The 21,800-nt window shown below is 41.4% G+C and overlaps 2 protein-coding genes across 2 annotated transcripts; both read left to right on the forward strand.

The window, feature by feature from the left end:
• The first annotated feature begins 806 nt into the window (after positions 1–806).
• Positions 807–11,261, forward strand: LOC133267215 (serpin B6-like). The gene is made up of 8 exons (XM_061449335.1): positions 807–913; positions 3,063–3,172; positions 3,619–3,796; positions 4,750–4,887; positions 5,987–6,104; positions 6,365–6,507; positions 8,988–9,155; positions 9,968–11,261. Exons 3-8 carry the CDS (start codon positions 3,629–3,631, stop codon positions 10,370–10,372), a joined length of 1,140 nt encoding a protein of 379 aa, XP_061305319.1. The 5' UTR covers positions 807–913; positions 3,063–3,172; positions 3,619–3,628; the 3' UTR covers positions 10,373–11,261.
• LOC133267216 (leukocyte elastase inhibitor-like) lies at positions 9,018–21,059 on the forward strand. The gene is made up of 7 exons (XM_061449336.1): positions 9,018–9,155; positions 13,761–13,936; positions 15,862–15,999; positions 16,852–16,969; positions 17,613–17,755; positions 18,612–18,779; positions 19,519–21,059. Exons 2-7 carry the CDS (start codon positions 13,769–13,771, stop codon positions 19,918–19,920), a joined length of 1,137 nt encoding a protein of 378 aa, XP_061305320.1. The 5' UTR covers positions 9,018–9,155; positions 13,761–13,768; the 3' UTR covers positions 19,921–21,059.
• Positions 21,060–21,800: the final 741 nt, after the last annotated feature.

The raw sequence follows: 21,800 nt of genomic DNA on the forward strand, positions 1-21,800 counted from the left end.
CCCTCTTACCCTGAAGGGACAACCATGACAGAGCCAAGAGGAGGGCACAGTGGCTTGCTTCCATAGAGCAATCCTGGTTGTCATTCAGACCAAGCCATCAAGGATAGCTCTGTCCTAACCATTATTAGCTGTGGCATTTCTATCCCTTCCCCTCTGAGCAGTGCATACAAACACATGCTAACACAGTCTCTCTCCTCACCCCATGACTAGAGCCCCTGGCTCAAACGTGGTCTGAGCACTTAATCCCAGCCTGCAGCAGTTACACCCTGCTTAGCCCTCAATTCGGTCCTTGCATTGCAGCTAGAGGCAGACCCTCCACACCCAAGGCCTGTGGCTATCCCCTTGTCTTCCTTCCACATCCCAGGTTTAAACCTTCAGCAGCTCCGAATTTAACTTCAAATTAGCTTCACATGCATGTCACTCCACGGATTTCCTTTAAAAAAAAAATAAATTAAAAATACACCTCTACAGGGACTATTTGCCTCACTCAGACCCTCGGGTACACGAGGAGGGCCCAAGCCTGTACAGCAGCAGCTCATTTTCGTTTGAAACAAGCCCTGCTTCAAAAGTAATCAAAAACAATTATAACCTGCCATGGGCTGGGGGTGTTTCCTGCCAACTCTGCCACGAGAGGGAGGCAGATCTGGAAAATCACCGGCTGTGCCCAGGGAGATACTAAGGGGGGGGGGGGGGGAACACGGTGAGGAAGGTAATGCTCTTGGCGGGAGTGGGCAGTGGCTGGCCGCCATTTTGGCCGGTGCGGTCGCGGCGCTTGCCCGTTGGCCGCTGCGAATAAGGAAGCACCGTAGCCTCCGGCTCAATCCCGGGGCGCGGCTGAGGAGGGGCCGAGCTGCCGGCCTTTCCCCCGGCTCCGCGGCGCTTCCGGGAGGAGGGAAGCGCGGCTGCCGGTGGGGTGAGTGTGCTGCTGGCCTGGGGATGCCGTTTCCTACGGGGAGCCTGTGCTGTAGAAGCTGCGTGGCGTTGCTTTTGTGCCTTTTTCTCTCTCGTGGTTTCTGCTTCTTGCCAGCTGGAGTCGCAGTGGCGTGTAGAGGGCGTGTTTCATGTGTAGAAATGATGGGGCCGGGCAGAAGTGTTGTTTTGGTGTCTTTCGTGGTGACAAGTCCAGTAGGGGCCCAGAGGAGGTTCTTCTCGTCCTAGGGAGTACCAAGCCCTTGTCTGTTTGTGCCTGAGCTTGCTGGGATGGGGTCAGACCTTGGCGACCCCCTGCTCCTTAGGGGGGGCTTAGGGCCGGTGATGTTGGGTGCTCATGGAGCTGTGTCATTCCCTGTATCCTGCTGCTCGCCCCAGAGAGGTGTGATGTGAAGAGCAGCTGTCTGGAGCTGTTAGCAGTTTTACCTTTCAGATGTTTGAACATCTGTCCTGACTCTCCTAAACCTAAGTGAAGCCTTCTTCTCGAGAAAGGTTGCTTTGGTTCAGAGGGTAGAAAAAGATGTCTGTCCCATATACGCAGCTCCCTCTGTCGAGAGTGACACCACCTGATGTTCATCACCCTGAGTTCCTCCTCTGACTTTGTCTGAAACAGTTGTTTTGTGATTCCTCAGAGGCAGTTGACGTTGGATAGGCATCTCCATATAGTGGGCACTAATCTGTGTTGTACTCTTGGGGGCATATGTCTCTTGGGCCACAGGCTGGAGCTCCCTGCACCCTGCTCTGGCCAGGTCCCCCCATGGCAAAAACAGTAGCTGAGAGGGACACTGTAGTGTGTATCTGCTGTTGAAGGTAGATACAGCCTGTCCCTGAAGACTTTCCTAAAGCATAGGGGTCTACTGCTGAGAATATATGCTTCAAATTCATAGTGGTAGGAATGAACAGGGTCGGGGCACCCAGGAACTTGCACAGGAAGACCAGAGTGAGGAATGAGTTGCTGTCAGCGAACCCTGTGATCACTGAGGGTTTTGCAGCATACAGTTTACAACTGAGTGACAAATATATGCTCGTGTCATACATTTTTTGTTCCTTAAAGTGCAGCCATTGTGTATGTCCTGGTTTCAGCAGTAGCAGTCATTTTTCTCCTTAGTAGCTGGTGCAGTGCTGTGTTTTTTGACTTTAAGCATGGGAACAATAGCTAATAACAGCTGTTGAAATGTTACTTATAATTTGGTTAAATGCATTGATTTTCAGGTAGGCAAAACAGCCTGAGTTATATCCCTTTGTCTGTTAGATCTTGCTTCTTGTGGCAGCCCTACAAAAACTTTCTAGATAATAACTGCTTATAGGTGTCACTATTACTGTGTGTTTTGGCCTACAGGTCAAAAAAATCTTATTGCTAGTAATCTGCAGGTATTAGGACAGTAGGGAAATTTGGGGGGTTGCTGTAACCACCGCAGACTGAAAATGCAAAGTGCCTCTTAGTTATGCTTTAACGTATGTGTAGTTAAATTACTGATTTCACACAGAACTGGAGGATTGCACCCCACCTCCGCCCTCCTTTTCGGTTATGGGAGAAGAGAAACAGGATAAAAGTTACTACTGTTTATAGCGGAGCTACTAGCAGAAAATTTTCTTAGATGGAAAATCAGGCATGCAGAAACTTGTCCTTTCCACCTAATTTTTTGAGATAATGAATCAGTGATGTGAATTAAGTGTTGGCTTTTTATTTGGTAGCAACGTATCAACAGTAGGCACTGCCTTAAGGGAAGGAAAAAATGCAGATGACTTTACTGCCAACTGATAGTTCACAATGTCTGGTGATACTTACTACAGTTAAGTCAGAATTCTAGTATTTATTGCTCCATTAATAGGTGTGTGGTTTAATCTCGGGTTAGCTGCCTACACATCTGTGTACGTAATGTATATTGGGCATACACATGCCTGATATACACTATGTACATACAAGTTACGTGTGTTGCACTGTGCATGTCCCATAAAGTTATCTGGAAGCAGGGTTGTTTTTTTTGTGTGTGTATGTCTGTGTGTGTTTCCGTGTTGCAGGCAATAAAATGGAACTGAAATGGACTTTGATTTTTCTTTGTACTATAGGAGGAAATTACATTAATCATCATGCTGACCAGGTAACTTTTTTTTTCTTTTTAGTCTTGTAGGTCAAGTAATTCTGCAGACGTCTGCCAGAGTGGCTGTTAGGTATAAAACACAGCATGCACATGTATCAGTAAGCTGAAGGTAATATTGAAGATACATAGACTTAGACAAGGTAAGAGTTTATAATTCTGCTATTGTGATACCTGATCTTTTGCTCTGGTTTTCCTGTAAAGGCAGATAACTGTCTTTGTGAGGTCAAAAGCGACTTGTTTCAATAAATCCTAAACAAAATACTGTTGTATCTGATTGTCTCAAAAGATGTAGTATTATTTACATAGTGAAGAGTCTAATGACACAGGTGGGAACTGCTATCTCTTTTGCAGGTATAGGATTTAAATACAAAAGCAAACAATAAATTGCCAAAATAACTTAAGTGCCTACTATGGCATTTAAGGTGCGTGTTCCACCAAATCAGTTTTTCAGTGACTTGATAATTTTCCAATCTAATTGTGACATTTTCTGTGTAGTTTATTCTGGGAAATGTAAAAGACAGAAATAAGTTGTCAGTTTATATTAGAATAAATTTGAGTCCTTCTTATTTTATATTTCGTCTCCCAGGCTCTGAACCATGGATAGCCTCTGTGCAGCAAATACCGCTTTTGCGCTCGACCTCTTAAGAAAGCTGTGTGAGAACAGAAGTGGGCAGAATCTGTTCTTTTCTCCTTTTAGTATTTCTTCTGCATTGTCTATGGTTTTGCTGGGTTCAAAAGGTAACACTGGAGCCCAAATAGTAAAGGTATGTCTCAATAAACCTAGTGTATTGAATTTGATGGGACTATATGAGCAGCAGATCAGTATTAGACTGTGACCTGAACTTCTGCTAAACTATTATTGTCATTCTGGTTTCAGAGAGCAGAGGTCTTTATTTGGTATGTATGTAAGCAGTACCTGGTTTTACTGGTTTTATAGGAGGACCTTTCTTTGGTATGAAATTCAGAGGTTCCTGTTTAGTTTTTTGTGTGGTTTTTGTGTGTTTGGTCTTTTGAGACAGATCTTCCTTCAGTATGTCATTAAGAGTTACCTGGGGTTTTTGTGTAGGTTTGATGAATTGAGCTACATAAAATACTTTCTTCCAGTATGTTCTTTTTGCTTAATATCAGACTAAACATGTTTTGAAAATGTCGCCAGGCTTAACTTTTTTTTAAACTTGCTCAGGTAGCAAATACTACTTGGTGTGTTTTTTACATATGCAACTGACTATTGAAAGTATAATCAGTCATTTTTGTTCCTATGTTTGCCTGTTTTGGGAAGTGGAAAAGGAGTATAAACACAGTTTTTTAAATGTATGGAAATTCCTTTAAAATAGTATTGTTGCCATTCTTGGAGCCATCTGGACGTGGTCCTGGGCTGCTGGTTGTAGATGGCCCTGCTTGAGGAGGGGGATTATACTAGGTGATCTTCAGAAGTCCCTTCCAACCTTGATGATTTTGCGACACTGTATGCTTGGCTTGAGTGAAGGAAACTAAATACTGCTGACTCTTCTGCTCCCTAATTCAGTACTTGTACAACACCTGTCTGGGTACATCATATGTGACTTGCATGATAAGCTCCAGATGGGAGGCTTAATGAAAAATCTTTTGTCTTCAAGTCAGTTTTTAACCCCAAAAGTCATTAAGAAAAAAATAATGTTGAAGCAAGTGTGTTTAGGGAGGGCGTGGACTCTTGCTGAGGATGTTTGTCTTTCTACAGGTGCTTTCTCTGAAAAAGGCTGAGGATGCTCACAATGGGTATCAGTCACTTCTCTCTGAAATTAATGATCCAAACACCAAATATATACTGAGAACTGCTAACCGACTTTACGGAGAAAAGACATTTGAGTTTCTCTCAGTAAGTAACCATTAAATTTGTGTAATTTTTTTAGTATAATGTATTGGCTTCCTGTTTCCTTCAGAGGTCTAAGACAAGCTTTGGATTTTACTTTCTAGTTTTTTTGGGGTGACACCTACTAATGCAGTAGGTTATGCCAGAGCCTGGTATCTGAACTTGATGGAGAAGCTCCTTTTACGTAACCTGTGACCCAAGTGCACAACTGGTGCAAAGCACTATGAAATCCGTCAGACTCCTAATTCTTCAGGATTCCATGATCCATCCATATTTTTGGCTGTGGGACAAATAGTTGACATACCTCTTTTCCCTTGATAGTGTGTAAATATGATACAAAAGAATTGTCATTCCTATTCAGCATGGGCAGTATTTTATAGTTCTTCTATTACATAAGCCATCCAAAGATCATGCTGACAGGAATAAATGACTTAAGAGATTTTCCTTGTCAGAAGATCTAAATAAGGGTAGTAGGTACTGTGTTACATATGTTCCTTTAGATGATTGCCTAAGAGCAAGAAGATAAAAGGCTCTACTTTCCCCCTCTCTTTCCCTTTCCCTCCCTAGCCTTCCCCCCAGGGAGTAATTTACGATGATTCTTTTTATGAAGAATGGTAGTATTTCATCTGTCTAATAGATAAAACTTATGTGGGTTGTACTTTAAAACTTTTCATCTGTGTAATAAAGATCTAGGTATATTAAATCGGACAGAAGGTGTGGCTTTTTTCCTAAGAAAAATCGGTTTACCTTCTGAAGAGTTTTCTATAACCTTGGGAAGTTTAACAATGAAATTTATGTCAAGAGAAGCTTACAAAATTATGTTCTCTCAATGAAGAAAAAAACGAACACTAACTAACCAAAAAACCTAGCTACATCAGTTTTCAGTTAAGTTACGTAGAACTTTAGCATGTGATTTAACATACAGTGGACAGTTCCTGGTTCAAATAGATGGTATAAAACCTAATAGGAATGTGAAAGCAAAACTTCAATGGCTCAATATGAAGCTGGGGGAGAAGAGCGGGCAGATTTTCTTGGTGTATTTGGGAATCATATGTGGCTGAATGAGAGTAAAATGTTGAAAAGCTATTCTGAATGTCCGTGTTAGTCCTTTATAGAGTTGAGTCAAAAATCCTACCATGCTGGACTAGAAAAGACTGACTTCATGCGTGCGTGGGAGGATTCCAGAAAACAAATAAATGGCTGGGTAGAGGAAAGGACTGAAGGTGAGTGTTCTGCAAGAAAGATGCTATATTGTATTTAACGTCAGCCCTGGCTTGGGTAAAGAGCTATTTCAGGATATAGTATTGTGAATTAAAAAAAACGCCAACCAAACATTGAGCTTGACATTGAGTTCGTGCTCTGTTTGGTACATAATTCTCTCATCTATATTAATTACAGAGTAGGTACTATATTAGATAATTAGATACGTATCAAACTGTTTAAATAAATTCCTTTTTCTCCCCCCCCTCCATGTATCGTAAAGGTAAAATTCAGAACCTGTTGGCAGAGGGCATTCTCGATTCACTGACCAGACTTGTGTTGGTGAATGCCATCTATTTCAAAGGCAACTGGGCAAAACAGTTTGACAAAGAGAGGACAGCAGAAGTGCCATTTCAAATAAACAAGGTATGATGTGCTAAAATGCTGACAATCCACTGTTACTCTGAAGCACTCTGAAATGAGTACATTTTAACTTCGAAGACCAGAAAGAAAAAAATTCGTGCAAGCAGGGTTACTTTGGGTAGGCTGTATGAAATACCTTATATCCTCTCACTTTAATATGAGCACTCTTTGTTTAGTTCCTGTTAAGTTTCACATAATTACTAAAAACTTTAATATAACAACTAAGTATTTTTTTCATTCTGTCTCTTCTTTCTTCCTTTTGCCCTGCTTGTTTTTTTTTGCAAGAAGTAGCTCTCTATGTAGTTATAGAGCTCAGAACTGAAGAGAACAGTTGAGTAAAGCTGCCATGCTGTTTGCGGGTTGTGAACAATTTCACAGAAGTTTGTGAACTTCATTATTTCATGATAAAACTGGTGAGGATAAGAAAAGAAAATTTCCTTTAGGTTATAGGCAGAAAGCTGCAGTTACACGTGTGCAAAACTTGTAAGTCTTCAGTCACTGCTCCCCCCCCCCCCCCATTTCTACCATTTCTGTCCAAAACAAATGTAAAATTAAAAATAAGTCTTTGAAGACCCCATGCTATACTTGCTTTTAGAAATGTATCAGTGCCATTGAAGAAGCCTTGGCTACTATCATTAGCAGGATATGACTGCCCCTCAAGATCACCTTAAACTCTGGGTCTGCCTCCAGATGTCACTAGCAAAAGCTGGTAACATGACTTCCTTAACTTCCCTGCTTAAAAATAAACACTATTCAAAACTGAAGCCCTCCTGTCTGATTTCAAACCATCCCTCCCCCAGTGGTGAAACGTATTACCTTGAACTGCTAATACCACTTTTCAGTTAGGAGTGTTGCTGCTCACCTCATACTCCCTACTGCAGCACTTCAGAAACCACTGGACTGACCTGGTTCCTGCTGCCTTGCCCTCTCACTGTTGAAGCATGTTGAAAAAAAAGCTTGCATGGTATCCAGGCGTACTACTGAATTTTCTTTTCCTTGGACTAGTACAGACTTAGGATGTCCTGAAATTAGGAAAGGGATCCAGAGAACTATTGGAGAAAGTTAAGATGTAGGATTTGGGAATGCTGCCTTGGCTTACCCAAGGAACTTGCTTTTAAACACATAGAGAACTGCAAGTCTCTTTCCTCATAATACTTAATGGATAAAGTTTGTATTTTCATCCTATTAATGACTAGCCACTGATGGTCTGCATAAGTGTGTGAGTGGACTCAAATGAACAATTGGCAATCTGAGGTGTAACCTGAAGTTTTAAGATAGCTGTCTTACAGTGTGCCCAGTGGGAAAGAGTTACATTAACATCCCAAGAGCCTTTCCAGCATCCTGTGACATTACTTCTCTGATGCTTGCACCTCTTGAAACAAAATGATTTTCATGTGCTGTGTGGCCTTTTCTTTACCTATTCATAGAATCATTGAATCATAGAATAGTTAGGATTGGAAAGGACCTTAAGATCATCTAGTTCCAACCCCCCTGCCATGGGCATGGACACCTCACACTAAACCATATCACCGAAGGCTCTGTCCAGCCTGGCCTTGAGCACTGTCAGGAATGGAGCATTCACAACTTCCTTGGGCAACCCATTCCAGTGCCTCACCACCCTCATAATAACTTCTTCCTTGTATCTAATCTAAAGTTCTTCTGTTTAAGTTTGAACCCGTTGCCCCTTGTCCTATCAGTACAGTTCCTAATGAAGAATCCCTCTCCAGCATTCTTACAGGCCCCCTTCAGATACTAGAAGGCTGCTATCTTTTTCTTGTGTCGCTGCTGCAAGATAATTTCTGCCATATTCTCTGTGGGTATTGTTTCAATGGCCTTTATTTTAAAAACAAAAAGCTACTTACATGGTTATCTCATGAAGGTAAAGGAGAAAGTAATGAAGCTCTTAACTGAAAAGATCGTAAATAATTATGTGAATTACAGTAGCTGATGTACCATGTGAAAACGGAAGGAGATACCAGAGAATGAAATTTGGGAGAAAAATCTTACACCTTCTTACTATCCATGTGACTTAAGAATTCAAAATAATGTTCTCCCTTTCTCAGTATTTTTAATAAAATTTTAAAGTATTTTAATTTCTCTTTGTTTACAGCACTTGGAGCCACATAGACTAAAAATGAAAATACCTACATTGAAACAGCTCTGCATTCATTTAAAGCAGGGAACATGGGTTCTGCTTCTTACCAGCTCTGTTTAGTGCTTGTCACTAGTTGTTAAGAGGACAAACATGTCTTTGCCTTTTTTCCTTAAAGGAAACTTGACAGAAATTTCCACATTAGTAACTAAAAATTAAGTCTCAGGGATCCTTACTTCTTCACAAAAGGCAGTGGTGAGGCTGAGCTCTGTGTTGTGTTTAGTTCTCTTTAGTCAAATTGTTAAAAGCCCTGAGTAACTGGATGCCTGCTTTGTATTTTGAGACCAGCATACTCACTCAGTACTACCTGATAACATCTCTTTACTTTTAGGAAGAGACCAGACCTGTGCAGATGATGTGCAGGAAGGATAAGTTTAACATGGCCTATATTTGGGACTTGCAGACCAAAATCCTTGAGCTCCCTTATGTTGGTAATGAACTCAGCATGATTATCCTGCTCCCTGATGCAATTCAGGATGGGTCCACTGGCTTGGAAAGTGTAAGTTGTTGAGATAAATGCAAGTCTGTGTCCTGGGGAAGAAAGTTTGATATTGCATATAGAACTGTAGTTCAGTTCCAGAGTTTTATGTCACTGGTGCTTAGCACCAGCTGAAGACCTGACCCTCCTCAGCAACAGGTGTTAGCTGTGGTTATGGTGAGGGCATGGTGTGCTGAGGAGCATATGTGGTGAGAGGGGTGTTGGGGAAGCTCTTAGGAAGTCCTATAGCTTGTCCCATAGATCTTCTGTTCTGAACAGCTGGCAGGTTGTCCCTGCCCACTTCCAGAGAAGCTCACAGGAAAATGTAGGATCTCTTCTGTTGTGGAGATATGACTCAATTTTTTTGGCTATTGCATGCCCTGGACAAGAATTTATTAATAAGGTTTTCTAACACTGACTGCAGGGGGCATTGTGAGCAGACTTTTTCATCAGCCTGTCAAACCAAGGGAGGATGTTCTGGTTAAGAAATAGAGGAACTGGGTTTGGTTTCTTTGAGAACTTGTCATTAGTTCTTCTCTGCCTTTGATTCCCATATGCAAAATGTAAAAAGCCCCCAATCTAACATGTTTTATAAAAGTAAACTTTACATGGAAGGGACTGATCCTTATTGTATCTACCAAAAAGCATGTGGGATTGATCTTGGCTCAAGCTGTAGTTCTCTAATGAGAAGCAGAACTTGCATTTCTGGCTTGAGATGCTCTAAACCCTGGAAGAAAGATGCATGTTATGCACTGTATAAACAAACACAGTAATTACTACTTATGGCTGAATAAAACTGTTTTTAATTATGTAAATATTTGGGTTTTCTTTAGCTGGAAAGAGAACTCACATATGAGAAGGTGACAGATTGGCTCAATCCACAAGCTATGGAATGCACAGAGGTGAAGGTGTCTTTACCCAGATTTAAACTGGAAGAAAATTATGATCTGAAACCCCTCCTGAGCAGCATGGGAATGCCTGATGCGTTTGACTTAGGGAAGGCAGACTTCTCAGGGATTTCATCTGGCAATGAGCTGGTGCTTTCAGAAGTCATTCACAAGTCCTTTGTGGAAGTCAATGAAGAAGGCACTGAAGCAGCAGCTGCCACAGCAGGAGTGATGATGATGCGCTGTGCGATGATTGTTGAAGACTTCATTGCAGATCATCCCTTCCTTTTCTTCATCCGGCACAACAAAACTTCCACCATTTTGTTCTGTGGGAGATTTTGTTCTCCCTAGAAAGAAGATGTCTTGGCTGCCATTACACAGTAACTTTCTGTTTCTTTGGAATAGGGCTGCTCTTTTTGCACTAATTACCTCTTTCAGCTGTGCCTGAGTCCAGTTCTGTGGTCTTCATCTCAGGCTTGATAGTATAAGAGAGCTACTTTAGACACATGGAGCCAATGCCATCTAAAGCAACTCTTAGCTGGTGCACCTCAGCGCAGAGATGTCTTCACTTCTTGCTGACACAAGAAACATCCCACTGGCTCAGCCAGTGCTTCCTCTCTCCTTGCAGATCCCATTTCGGCTTTACTTTCTGTGGCTACCTGGTAGAGTTGGGCATTGACTTCCCACTGGAAAAGAAGGTGTTAATTTGGTTCTGACAAGGCTGGAGCATGTCTTCAGCTCCCCTCCCCCTTTTTCCTCCCATCCCCTGTCTTTTTGTTCCAAACTCATCCACTTAATCTCTTGATACATTCCCTAGAGATGAAAGGAGCCTTTAGCAGTCTTTTCCAAGTGTTGCTAAGCAACCTGATGAAATAGGGTTTTTGGATAATAACTGGACAAGCACTTAGGCAAGAATGGGAATAAAAATATGGCTTTGTACCAGGTGTCCTTGTAGGGTAATCGTGGAGTGAGAAGTGTTTTATCAGCAGAGGACACCTGAGTTTATAACCTATCAGCTGGTTCTAGTCCTTTAAAGAATGTAATGAAAAAGCATATGGTGCCTATGCAATATTTGAATAACAAAGACTTTCTGCTGTGATAGATCTTTCCTGTTCATTGTTTCTTAAATATTTTAATGCAACTGCATAATACCAAAGATATAGCTGAAATAGCTTTCCTAATACAGTTTTGTTTTGCTGTTTCTATTCCTAAAATAATAAAAGAACTTGAAGTGGTGTGAGTCTTTAACCATAAATTATGCCTTTTATTTCTTAAATCTGTAGTATGAGAAATCCCATTTACCTTACAACCAGCTTCTGGGTACTTGCTGGGTTTGACAATGAATTCCAAACATTCTCCAAGTACTGCAGTCCTGCGGCGCTTATTTAGGTTGCCACGGCATTTGGTGTTGGCATTGTGAAGATTTTTAGCAAAGAGCTGTTTTTGTGCAGGACTGCACTGTTACCTTTTTGTCCACAACTCCAAAGCATTTGACTGTCATCCAGATAGTGCTGGATTGCACTGCTTATTTCAGTACACTGTAACTTGGCTGTCTGGGGTGAGGGAAATGAAAGTGCTATGTGATTTGAGGGGTGGGATATGTCAGAGCTTTAATACAGGGCTAGTGCTTTGCTCCCAAAGCCAGTGGGGTGGGTTCCTGGTGACTTGGAGAAAAAATCGGATTGAGCCTAAGAGGCCCTTCCATGCTGTTATGTTCCTTGCATTAAAAGAGAGAAGTCTGACAGCAGGGCAGTGTGGAGGGAGGACACCTGGATGAGGTGTTCTCTAGGCAAAGGGTGTGACTGATTTGATTTGGAAACAGCAGTTAGTGGAATTAAAGAGTGGAATTAAGTAATAGTATTGACTTACCCATTTCTAGTAACTACTGAAGGGTAGTAACTACTACCATTTCTAGTAACTACTGTCAAGAAGGGTATGTCAGTGAGAGCTGGTGCACAGAGCTTAGTGTACGAGGCAATTTCTGATTAAGCCGTTTTGTATCAAGTAATTTAAGGATTCACAAGAGCCCTGCAGTTCATTCACCAGAAAGCTTTTATTAGTATTATTACCAGGCAATACTAGGACTCCCAGACACATACCCTGGGTGGGCTTTCTGCACTTGTCCCGTGGGTCAGAACCCTCCGATCATGCACTGACGGAGTAGGGAGAGTCGGTTTTCAACCCGGCTCTTTCCCTCCTGGGTGAGGACACCCAGCTCTGTTCCGGGGCCGCGCTCCCGCCTCCCGCGGCCTCTCTCCTGCCTTCGTCGCGCCCCGCCGGTCCCCACGCTTCCTTCCGCGCCGGCCCGCGCAGTCAGGCGAGTGGTCTTGGGCTGTGCTGGGGTTCTCCGGGGCGAGAGGGGTTTAAGGCAGGCTTCGCCTCAGCCCCCCCCTCCAGATGCACTGACGTGAATGGGGCGATATCGGGACGCCCCGTGTCTCCCTTCCGCGGCGGCGGGGTCTGCTTGGGGCGGCGTGCACTTCTAGGGCAGGCTGGGGCGGGCGGGGGCCGTAAACCGGGTGACTTCAGTGAAAGCAGCCACACGGCGCGGCGGTGTCAGTAAGTGGAACTAAAAGTATGCGTGCTTTCTGAGTTTGTGTTTGGATTTTTTTGTCTTGTATGGGGCTGTTTATCATACAGCTAGATAAAAGAACGTTGCAAAGATGCAGGGCATTTGTCCGTCTGGTGGTGGAAGCAGATAGCGTTATTTTGCAGTTCCCGTAGAAAGACTCTGCAGACTCCTCCGTGTAGCTGGACAGTATCAGTGACAATATCGTTGGGCAGCTGCCCTGGCTGCTGCGGCATATGCACAAATGGAACTCTTTGAGGAAACAAGCTAGAAACTGCCAAATGCAAAAGTCCTGCTCCAAGCAAGCGGAGAGAAGCAGGAAGGTTTTCCAACCTCAAGCAGTGCTGCCGCTAGCCTGTGTGTAGGTTTTTGCTCCTGACCCAGCCCTCGCACCATCCATCCTGCTCCAAGGGCATCCTAAGGAGCATCTCACCAAAATTAACCCCTGCTTTGGCTGAGCAGTGTGAGGCCTGAAGCTCTGTTCTGTGCTTCACTTCTGCCTTTGATAGCCGGTATGTCACCTTCAGCTCACAACACCCCGGGGCTCTGCCTGTGTGTCAGGGGCTGCCCAGCCCTACTGGGGCTCAGGTTTGTACCTGGCTGAGGCACGCAGGTAGTTCACTTGTTCTGGGCAGAGCAGGCTGGTGGAGATAGCAGCGCTTTACACTCCTAAAGGTAAGTCTGTGCCTAAGCCTTTGGCAGCATTGACACCTTCTTGTGGCATGAAGTGGGTCAGCTTGCTGCAAAGTGTCCCTGGGCACTTGGGCAGTTACTGTGAATGTCCTCTCTGCAGGATTTGGGTAGAAGAGTGAGGTGAAAACAGCATGAGTGAACTCTCCGGGGTATGCTGAGTCTGTGAGGCTGAAGGACTTCAACTTGCAATCCTGCCAGCACACATACTTGTAGTTTCAATTTAGAAGGCAAGGAATCTTTTTAAATAATGTCTTTAAAGTTAGCATAGGGAAGGTTGGGATATGTGATACATGTGGGAAAAAAATACATATAATGGTTGTTTTTGAAGAAGAAGATGCATTGACAGTGAAATTCTTGCTGGTTTTGTACCCAGCTGCAACCAGATTAATCCAGCCTTTACTCTGTGAGTCACACAAGGTTAGGTTAGGTTTTTGACGAGTGTTTCCCAGCGTCCTCACTGATGGTTTTTTTTTTCAGCTGTAACCATGGAGACTCTGTGTAATGCCAACGGCAGATTTGCACTTGATCTACTCAGAAGGTTTAATGACACCAACCCAACAGGCAACGTTTTCTTCTCTCCCCTCAGTGTCTCTGCTGCTCTGGCCATGGTCCTTTTAGGGTCCAAAATTAATACAGAGGCACAGGTACTGAAGGTTAGTAAGAAATAAATAATTCTCTTTGGCTTTATATTTTATTTCCATTAAAGATTGTTGTGGTTTAGCAGAAAGAAGATGAAATGTTTGTGGTGTTTTTACATGCTCAGGACAAGGTTTCTGTCATGCTCACTGAGTCTTCCTTGGGCTCTTTTCTGTAGTTGCCTTCTTCCTGCCCTGCTCCAGAGCCTGCTTTCCATGTTTTCTATGACTCTTGTTTCTCATTTAATTTCACTTCTTAAATTAATTCTTGAAGTAGGAAACTACTTCATTAATTAATCAGTCTCCATTTAAATTGATTGGAGTTTCCAGTTTTCATGAGGCATTTTGACACAGAACTCTTGATTTGTAGTACAAGGTCACCAACAGTATGCTTATTGCTAATAATATAAGTGTGTATTTTGTAAGAAGCACAATAGTAATACATAGTTTTACATGTAGTGTTACAAGTATGATGATACACTGTGATGCTAGTAGTATCTCAGTAAACAGTTAAGCACTCCAGTATTTTGGGTTATCTGAGCCCACATGCTTATTCTCACCACAGCCTTAGGTTAGGTAGTATAGTTTAAAAAATATGATTACAAAAGTGGTGTACATAGGAGTGCACCAGCTTCCCATGGGCGCTCCTGCATGGAAGGGACTTAGTCACTATTATTTCCCCCCAGATTAGGCTAATGCCTGCTAGCACAAAGAAGGGTGTATGAGGCTTCTCATTGTAGTCACCATCATGTGTTTGCCTATGAATAATTTCACCTTTGTATTCTGGACTTGAGGAGGAACTGTTTAGTACTGTTGAGTTGATGCCTGCTGAATAAGACAATAAAATTATGTTCTCGCTGCTTGTACAAACAGACTTTGAACACATATTTCATGTAATCAAACTGACAGCCCCACCTACAATAAACTTACTGACAGCAGAAGTCATGCAAAAGGAACTTGGGGGAAAAATATATTTCAACATAGATACTTTAGTAATGCATGTTCCTGTACCATAAAGCATTACTTATGAGAACATAGCTAATTAAGGAGGTAGCGATTGGTAACTGTCAAGGGCTGTACTCAAGCATATAGGAATTTCTTTCCATGATCGTAATCCCATTTTGACTCCATGATGTTTTTGCTTAGTTATTCATTTGTACAACACAGCTTGCATAAGGGTGGACAGCAAGGCCTGACTGAAAACCCAGTGAGATAAGAGTTTTCCTTCGAGTCCAGTGGCTGTATCACAGTAGTTGTCCCTACTGAGAAATAGGTGGTGTAAGTTTGAATATGAATATCCCTGCTTTGGGGTAGCCTTCCCTGTCAGTGAGGTCTGGCAGCTTCTTCTGTCATATCTGTGAGCCCTGGCCAGCCAGCTTGCCTCTGGGAAAGGAGGTACTGGTGCAAAGAAACTGCAGTAGTGAATTTGATTTTTAAGATGATACAGTTTCATAGATTTATATTTTCATAAAACCATAAAAGATAATTGTTCTAAGTTTTCTTGAGACATCACCTGCGCTGGTTTTGACTGTACGTTCTGTAAAACAAAACCTAAGGTTCCATTCGGCCAAAGGGTGAAGCCAGAAAACCGAAGTGCCTCTATTGGCATCATCTCTCTTCAGTTTTGCACTTGAGAATGAGTCATTGTGCCCCATGGTCCATGGAGGGGAGTCATGCCGATATTACATGGATGGGACTGGGGATTATGATCAACAGCTTCAGCTGTCACTGTGTATAAACCAGGAGCTTAATACAAGTGGCTGATGAGCAAGTAGCACCAAGAAACTGTTTCATTAATTTTTTCAAGGTTTACAGAATTCTCTAAGCAGCTTTTAGCCTTTTGCCTTTCTTCAACCTACCTGTCTTCTGGATCAGATACAAATATACTGTATTGTTCTTTTAAGACAGTATTCGCAGCAGCTCATTCACTTATTTTATTTCAGACACTTCATTTTGACAAAGTTGAAGATATTCACTCAAGATTTCAGACTCTGACTATGGATATAAACAGAAGCAATGCTCCCTATCTCCTACGGCTTGCCAGTCGGCTTTTTGGAGAGAAGTCCTACACCTTTTTGCCGGTATGTTGGTGCAGATCGTGATGGCATGGTGGAACCTGGTGGGAAAATGCAGCTATTTGAGTGTTTATGCAGTACAAATATTTCTAGGCATATTTCTAAATGTTACTGGGCAGTCAACAAGTGTGTTACATACATGCATATGCATTTCCATGTCTGTAGGTGTCTGTGCATCTCACTTAAAGGATGTTAGACAGCAAACCCTTTTTATTGCTTGTTTGGTTCAGCTGCTCTTGGGCTCAAGAGAAATACCACTTGTCTCGGTTCTTAGTTTACAGTAACTATCACAACATCCTACTCTTGCAACCAGCTTTTTAGAATGCAGCTCTTGTGTCTGTTGCAGTCAACTTTTTAGGATGCAACCAGGCCTGTGTCTGTTGCAATCATTTTTTTAGGATTTTCATTGGTCTAGTATAACATTACTTAAATGTTTTTAAAACACTGCATTTGTCATAGAATCATAGAATAGAATCCTAGAATGCCCAACATGCCTCCACCAGTGAATTATACCTTTATGTGCACCCAGGTTGCTATTTTTATCCCTCTTTAGCTCTTTCAGAATGTTTTTTTTTAATCATAGCTGTGCTTGAGCCCGTTTCAGGAGAATGACAGGTAAATGTTGCAACACCTGCAGTAAGCACCCCGTCAGCTGTATATGTGGCAAATGTACTATGAGGCTTACTCTGAGAGGGGAATAAAACCAACCCAACCTCAGACCCACCCCAGGCAGTACACTGTTAGAGCCCCACCTCAGAGCAGGTGATAAACTGTTTGACATGCACCTTATCTACAGCATAAAGAGATGTTTTCTTATCTGCATGCAGTGAAAGCTATTCTTATGGTTCCAAAATCTAGGTTTTCCTGACTAATATTCAGAAATTCTATGGAGCTGATTTGGCTACAGTTGATTTTCTTCAGGCTAGTGATGAAACCAGGAAAGAAATTAACCAGTGGGTAGAAGAGAAAACTGAAGGTAAATGACTTTAGTTAATAAAGTAACCAGCAGTGTTTCATACCTTTGGAGTAGGAGTAGGCTTTATTCTCTGCAACCTTGAGAACAGTTTAATTTTGCCCTGGGATATTCACTTGATGTATTAACAGAACCGAATTATATCTAAACAAGACTTTTAAACAGTTCCATAAGTCCTGATACTTTTCCATCGCTTATGTTGAGGCCAGTGAGTGCAGAAGAGATGCCTAAACATAGATTTATATCACTGAATTGGAGACTCTGTTTTAGACAGTCATGGTACATACTGTATATGTTGTATATATGTATTTCTAAATCCTGTAATCCTAGCTGTGGGTTAGGATTGGGTTATCTAGTTTTTGTATGATGAGTCATATGTGACAGTTCAAGCTAAAAATATTACATATTCATCTAATTACTGTATAACAAAAGTGACAGTGTTTACTATTAAAAAGTATGGTGAAAAGGTAAAGAGACAGGTACCGAAGCACACCTTATTACAGGAATGAACTAGAGCTTTATGTTTGTAGTATTTTCAAGGTATCAGTTTCTTCATGTATGTTTTACATGGCTTCATGTATGTTTTATGTGCCATCACCTTGTCACAAGATTTTGTTGTGACACTTTGTTTCTGCCCCCTCTGAAGGTAAAATCCTTCATCTGTTGTCTGAAGGCTCTGTTGACAACACGACCAGGCTCGTACTGGTGAATGCTATTTATTTCAAAGGGAACTGGGCAGAGAAATTTAAAGAAGCTGACACCACTGACATGCCGTTTCGGTTAAATAAGGTAATACAGATCTGTCTTGGTAGTATGTATCTAACAAAAAGGTCAAATCATTCAGGTGCTAAAGTGAAGCTTTGCTTACAGGTAAAATAATAAAAAAAATCATAGAATCATAGAATGGTTTGGGTTGGAAGGGACCTTAAAGATCATCCAGTTCCAACCCCCTGCCACGGGCAGGGACACCTTCCATCAGACCAGATTGCTGAAAGCCCCATCAAACCCGGCTTTGAACACTGCTAGGGAATGTAAATAGAAAGTCTATGATGAATGTTTTCAGTTCACCCCAAAGAGTTTTTTATGGATTTTAGTATTTTTCTGTATTCAGGAACCTATTTGTTACCTCACTTACCAGAACAGTATTTGAGACAGTTCTCACATATAGATTAGGAGGATCCTACCTGTGACTAACAGAGTTTCAGGTGCCGTGAACTGTGCCTGTTTGTGATGTTAGGTAAGCAGTATTAAAATGATAGCTCATTTTGGTTAAGCCCCGTTTTCTTGTTCTGTATTCTGCTTATGTTAACAGCTTTACAAGATACTATATACAGTCATCTGCTTTATTCTGAACAAAGTTGATAGTTGTTCACTTTTAATGTCCTTTTTGGGTCCAGAGTAATATAAATGTACAGCAACTCAAAAAAATAGTTTCTTTGAGGACTGTGCTACAGAAGCCAAAGGAGAACTAAATTTAATAAAAACTCATGTCTGGAGAAGAAATTGTTAGTAATTGGGCAGTCAGGAGTCAGACAAAGTTTTATAGTCAGCTGATGTAATGCAGAAAAGTTTTGCAAGAATACAGTTTTTAAATCTTTTGTTTCCTGTTCTTAGCAGTTACTTTTGATAACTTTTGTCTATCCAGAATGAAAGAAAGACAGTGAAAATGATGTATCAGAAAAATAAATTTCATTTTGGGTACATCCCTGAAGAGAAGATCCGTGTTTTAGAGCTGCTTTATGATGGAGAAGAACTCAGTATGATCATCCTGTTACCTGATGACATTGAAGATAACTCCACTGGTCTGCAGAAGGTGGGCCATCTAAGCTAATACAGTTATTTAACAGATAATTTCAGCCATTCAAAACTAAAGCCATAATGAACCCATGTTCTCAGAGCCCCATATCTAGAGACAATGCTCTGCTAACACTGCAATAAAGAATATGTGCGGGTGCTGCATCAGGAAGAGAAATTGCGTGCTGGTTTTGTAGCTTCTGTTTGTGTCCTTTGGCTTGCTGAACTGAACCATGAGGGAGACTGCAAAACCAAAGTTAACTATAAGAATTAACTTGCCTTGCATATTTTTTATTTTTAATGACAGAACTTTTCTTTCATTACCTTTGAAAGTCCTTGTTTTCTTAGCCTTGACGTAATGAGACTGTTTTCCATTAAATGACCAGAAACTCATCAGCTGCTTTGAGCTCTCTGATGATTAGTTTAGTTACTTGTTGTTAATTGTGTAATTCCATTTAGTTAGCTTAAACAGTAAGAATTACTGGGTTTAGTTGCTATCAGTGCATGTTTCTCCTTTCTGTACATTGCAGCAAGAAGAAAATGTCTGCATTACTTTGTAAAGTAAAAACTGCACTGCCTCCATTTAATTTTAATAGCATTTGTAAGATCTACATGGAGCCATCAAAGATACAGCTATTGTCATTTTTGTATAGCTGCTTTATACTTATTTAGTGCCCTATAAAGCCTTGTAAATGTTACTGAAAATGAAACGTTTCTACACAGGTGATATGTAATGATCTCTGTCTTTTTAATTCTAGCTGGAAAAGCAGCTTACCTTAGAGAAGCTTCAGGAATGGACATGTCCAGAGCATCTGTATTCCACTGATGTTCGTGTGCATTTGCCAAAGTTTAGGCTAGAAGAAAGCTATGGCCTTAAATTAGATTTAGCTGCTATGGGCTTGGTGGATGTATTTGACAGTGGTAAGGCTGACTTGTCGGGAATGTCAGGGGCACGTGACCTCTTTCTCTCTAAAATAGTCCACAAAGCTTTTGTGGAAGTGAATGAGGAAGGCACGGAAGCTGCAGCTGCTACTGCTGGCATTGCTATGCTCTGCATGCCTATTGAAGAAGATTTCAATGCGGACCATCCTTTCCTTTTCTTTATTCGCCACAACCCCACACAAAGCATACTTTTCTTCGGCAGATACACTTCTCCATAAAAGAGAACTTGGCATTTGCAGATCAGTTCCTGCTGTAGTCAGTGAAAGCTTAGCTCCCAAATGAGTTGGCTTTTGATGTAGAAAGTTAATGCTCCTGTCTTGAGTTCCTAGTAACTTCGACTGAGATTCTGCCTTTCCCATAAAAACAGTCCCAAAGGAACTGAGGAGTAGTTTATTTTTCTTAAAGACATCATCTTTAATAATGAGGAAAATCTTAACTGTAGGCAGAAGAAATCTTTTGAAGTTGGACTAGAAATACTCTTGGAAGAAACTTGTGCCTTTTAAAGCACAGGATTACCCTCTATGCATCCTTCCATGGGTTTATCTGTGTTGACAGCCCCCTATTGTAATAACAATAATTCAGTCATTCCTTATGCACGTATATTAGGATGTTTGTGCAAAGCTACTCCTCCCCTAAAGTCTTGCTTTTCAAAAGCACTTTAATAAAATACTTCTAGGCACCAGAAGGCATGTTCCTGAACAGCTGAGTTTACCCAGTTCTGTCATGAAATAGGTCAGATAACATTTGTTTAGAGACATCTATTAATAGAGAAAGGATTAAGCTATTTAAACAAAAGTAACCCTTTCTAGTCATTACCCAGCAATACAGCTTTTGAACGAGGAGAAGTTAATAATAACTTTAAGTGACATTTTTAAAGAGGACCTTAAAAATTTATAGTCTGGTGCCATTTTAGTTATTGAAAATGTGAAAGTGTCCCAGGGCTTAGAGGTTTTAGGTGCTTGAAGCTAATGGGTGTCTTTCTTTTGTGCAAGTTCAAAAGCTTTCAATATGACATTTATTTCTGGCCAGAACCTTATGTGATCCTCAAAAAATACTTCAGCTTCCCAGGGGATGAATGTCTATAATCTGCAGTAAAGGTCTAATGTGTCTCTGTATGTACAAGGATTCAACATTTACTCCGCTGACTTCCACTACCTCTCTACATACAAACCTTCTGTACTGTTCAACGGCCTTGTCCCATGTTTATTTCTGGAGGGTATTTGCTTATATAATGTACATCTTGGGTACTGTAATGTTTACTTGTAAGCCATGGGTCTCAGTGGGGCACAATAATTTCTGTAATTGCAAACTGTATATTAATTTTGTCTTTAAGGAACAAATAAAAGTCTTCTTCTTACACATAGGTTCAAAATGTAAGCTTCTGCATATCATTTAGCATTTCAGGGTACAAAATTAACTGTCCCCTGAAGGCTAAAGAAAACCACTGGTGCAGCAGTAAAATCATCTGTAGAAGTCCTTCAACTGTTCAGAGTAAGTGAAAATGCTGAACAACAAATTACTTGGTAGAAGAGATGATTGCGTGAACCATCAGCTTCCTCTGTAAGTAAGTGTAATGACCACATCTGCTAGCACCTACAGGGAACAGGAAGAGAGCAACAGTTTATGAAATGACACAAGCACTTGGTCTGTACATTAGTAAACATGTTCCCAAGTGTTGGCAATACCTCAGTTGCAAAGATCCTGGTGAAGATGTAAAGGAGAGTGTGTACTGCAGAGTGCAGATGTGAATGTAACTGTTTTTGTGTTGAATGCTGTGAAAACCCAGTGCTTTGCAAATAAGTCAGAAAAAGATTAGCACAAAACCCATGTGAAAATGTGGAATGCTTTGACATTTGCATTAGTATGGGGTTTCTGGGCATTTGTCTTCAGCCTTTTAGCACATAAGGCTTCTGCTGCCATAGACGTTTTTTTTTACTTATGGCTCAAAAGCTCTATTGTAATTACATCCTTATCTTTATGTGCTTAAACTTGATTAATGCATGCAAGACACATGATGTCTGAAAGCTTTTAGGGCTGTGATTACCAGGAGATCAGAAGAAAGGTAAAACCTTGTGTAATAGTACAAATCACAGGAGCT

Source organism: Pezoporus flaviventris, unplaced genomic scaffold (assembly GCF_033815535.1).
Source record: "Pezoporus flaviventris isolate CSIRO_AGI_PZ_B2104156 unplaced genomic scaffold, CSIRO_AGI_Pfla_v1 ptg000007l, whole genome shotgun sequence".
Taxonomy (NCBI): domain Eukaryota; kingdom Metazoa; phylum Chordata; class Aves; order Psittaciformes; family Psittacidae; genus Pezoporus; species Pezoporus flaviventris.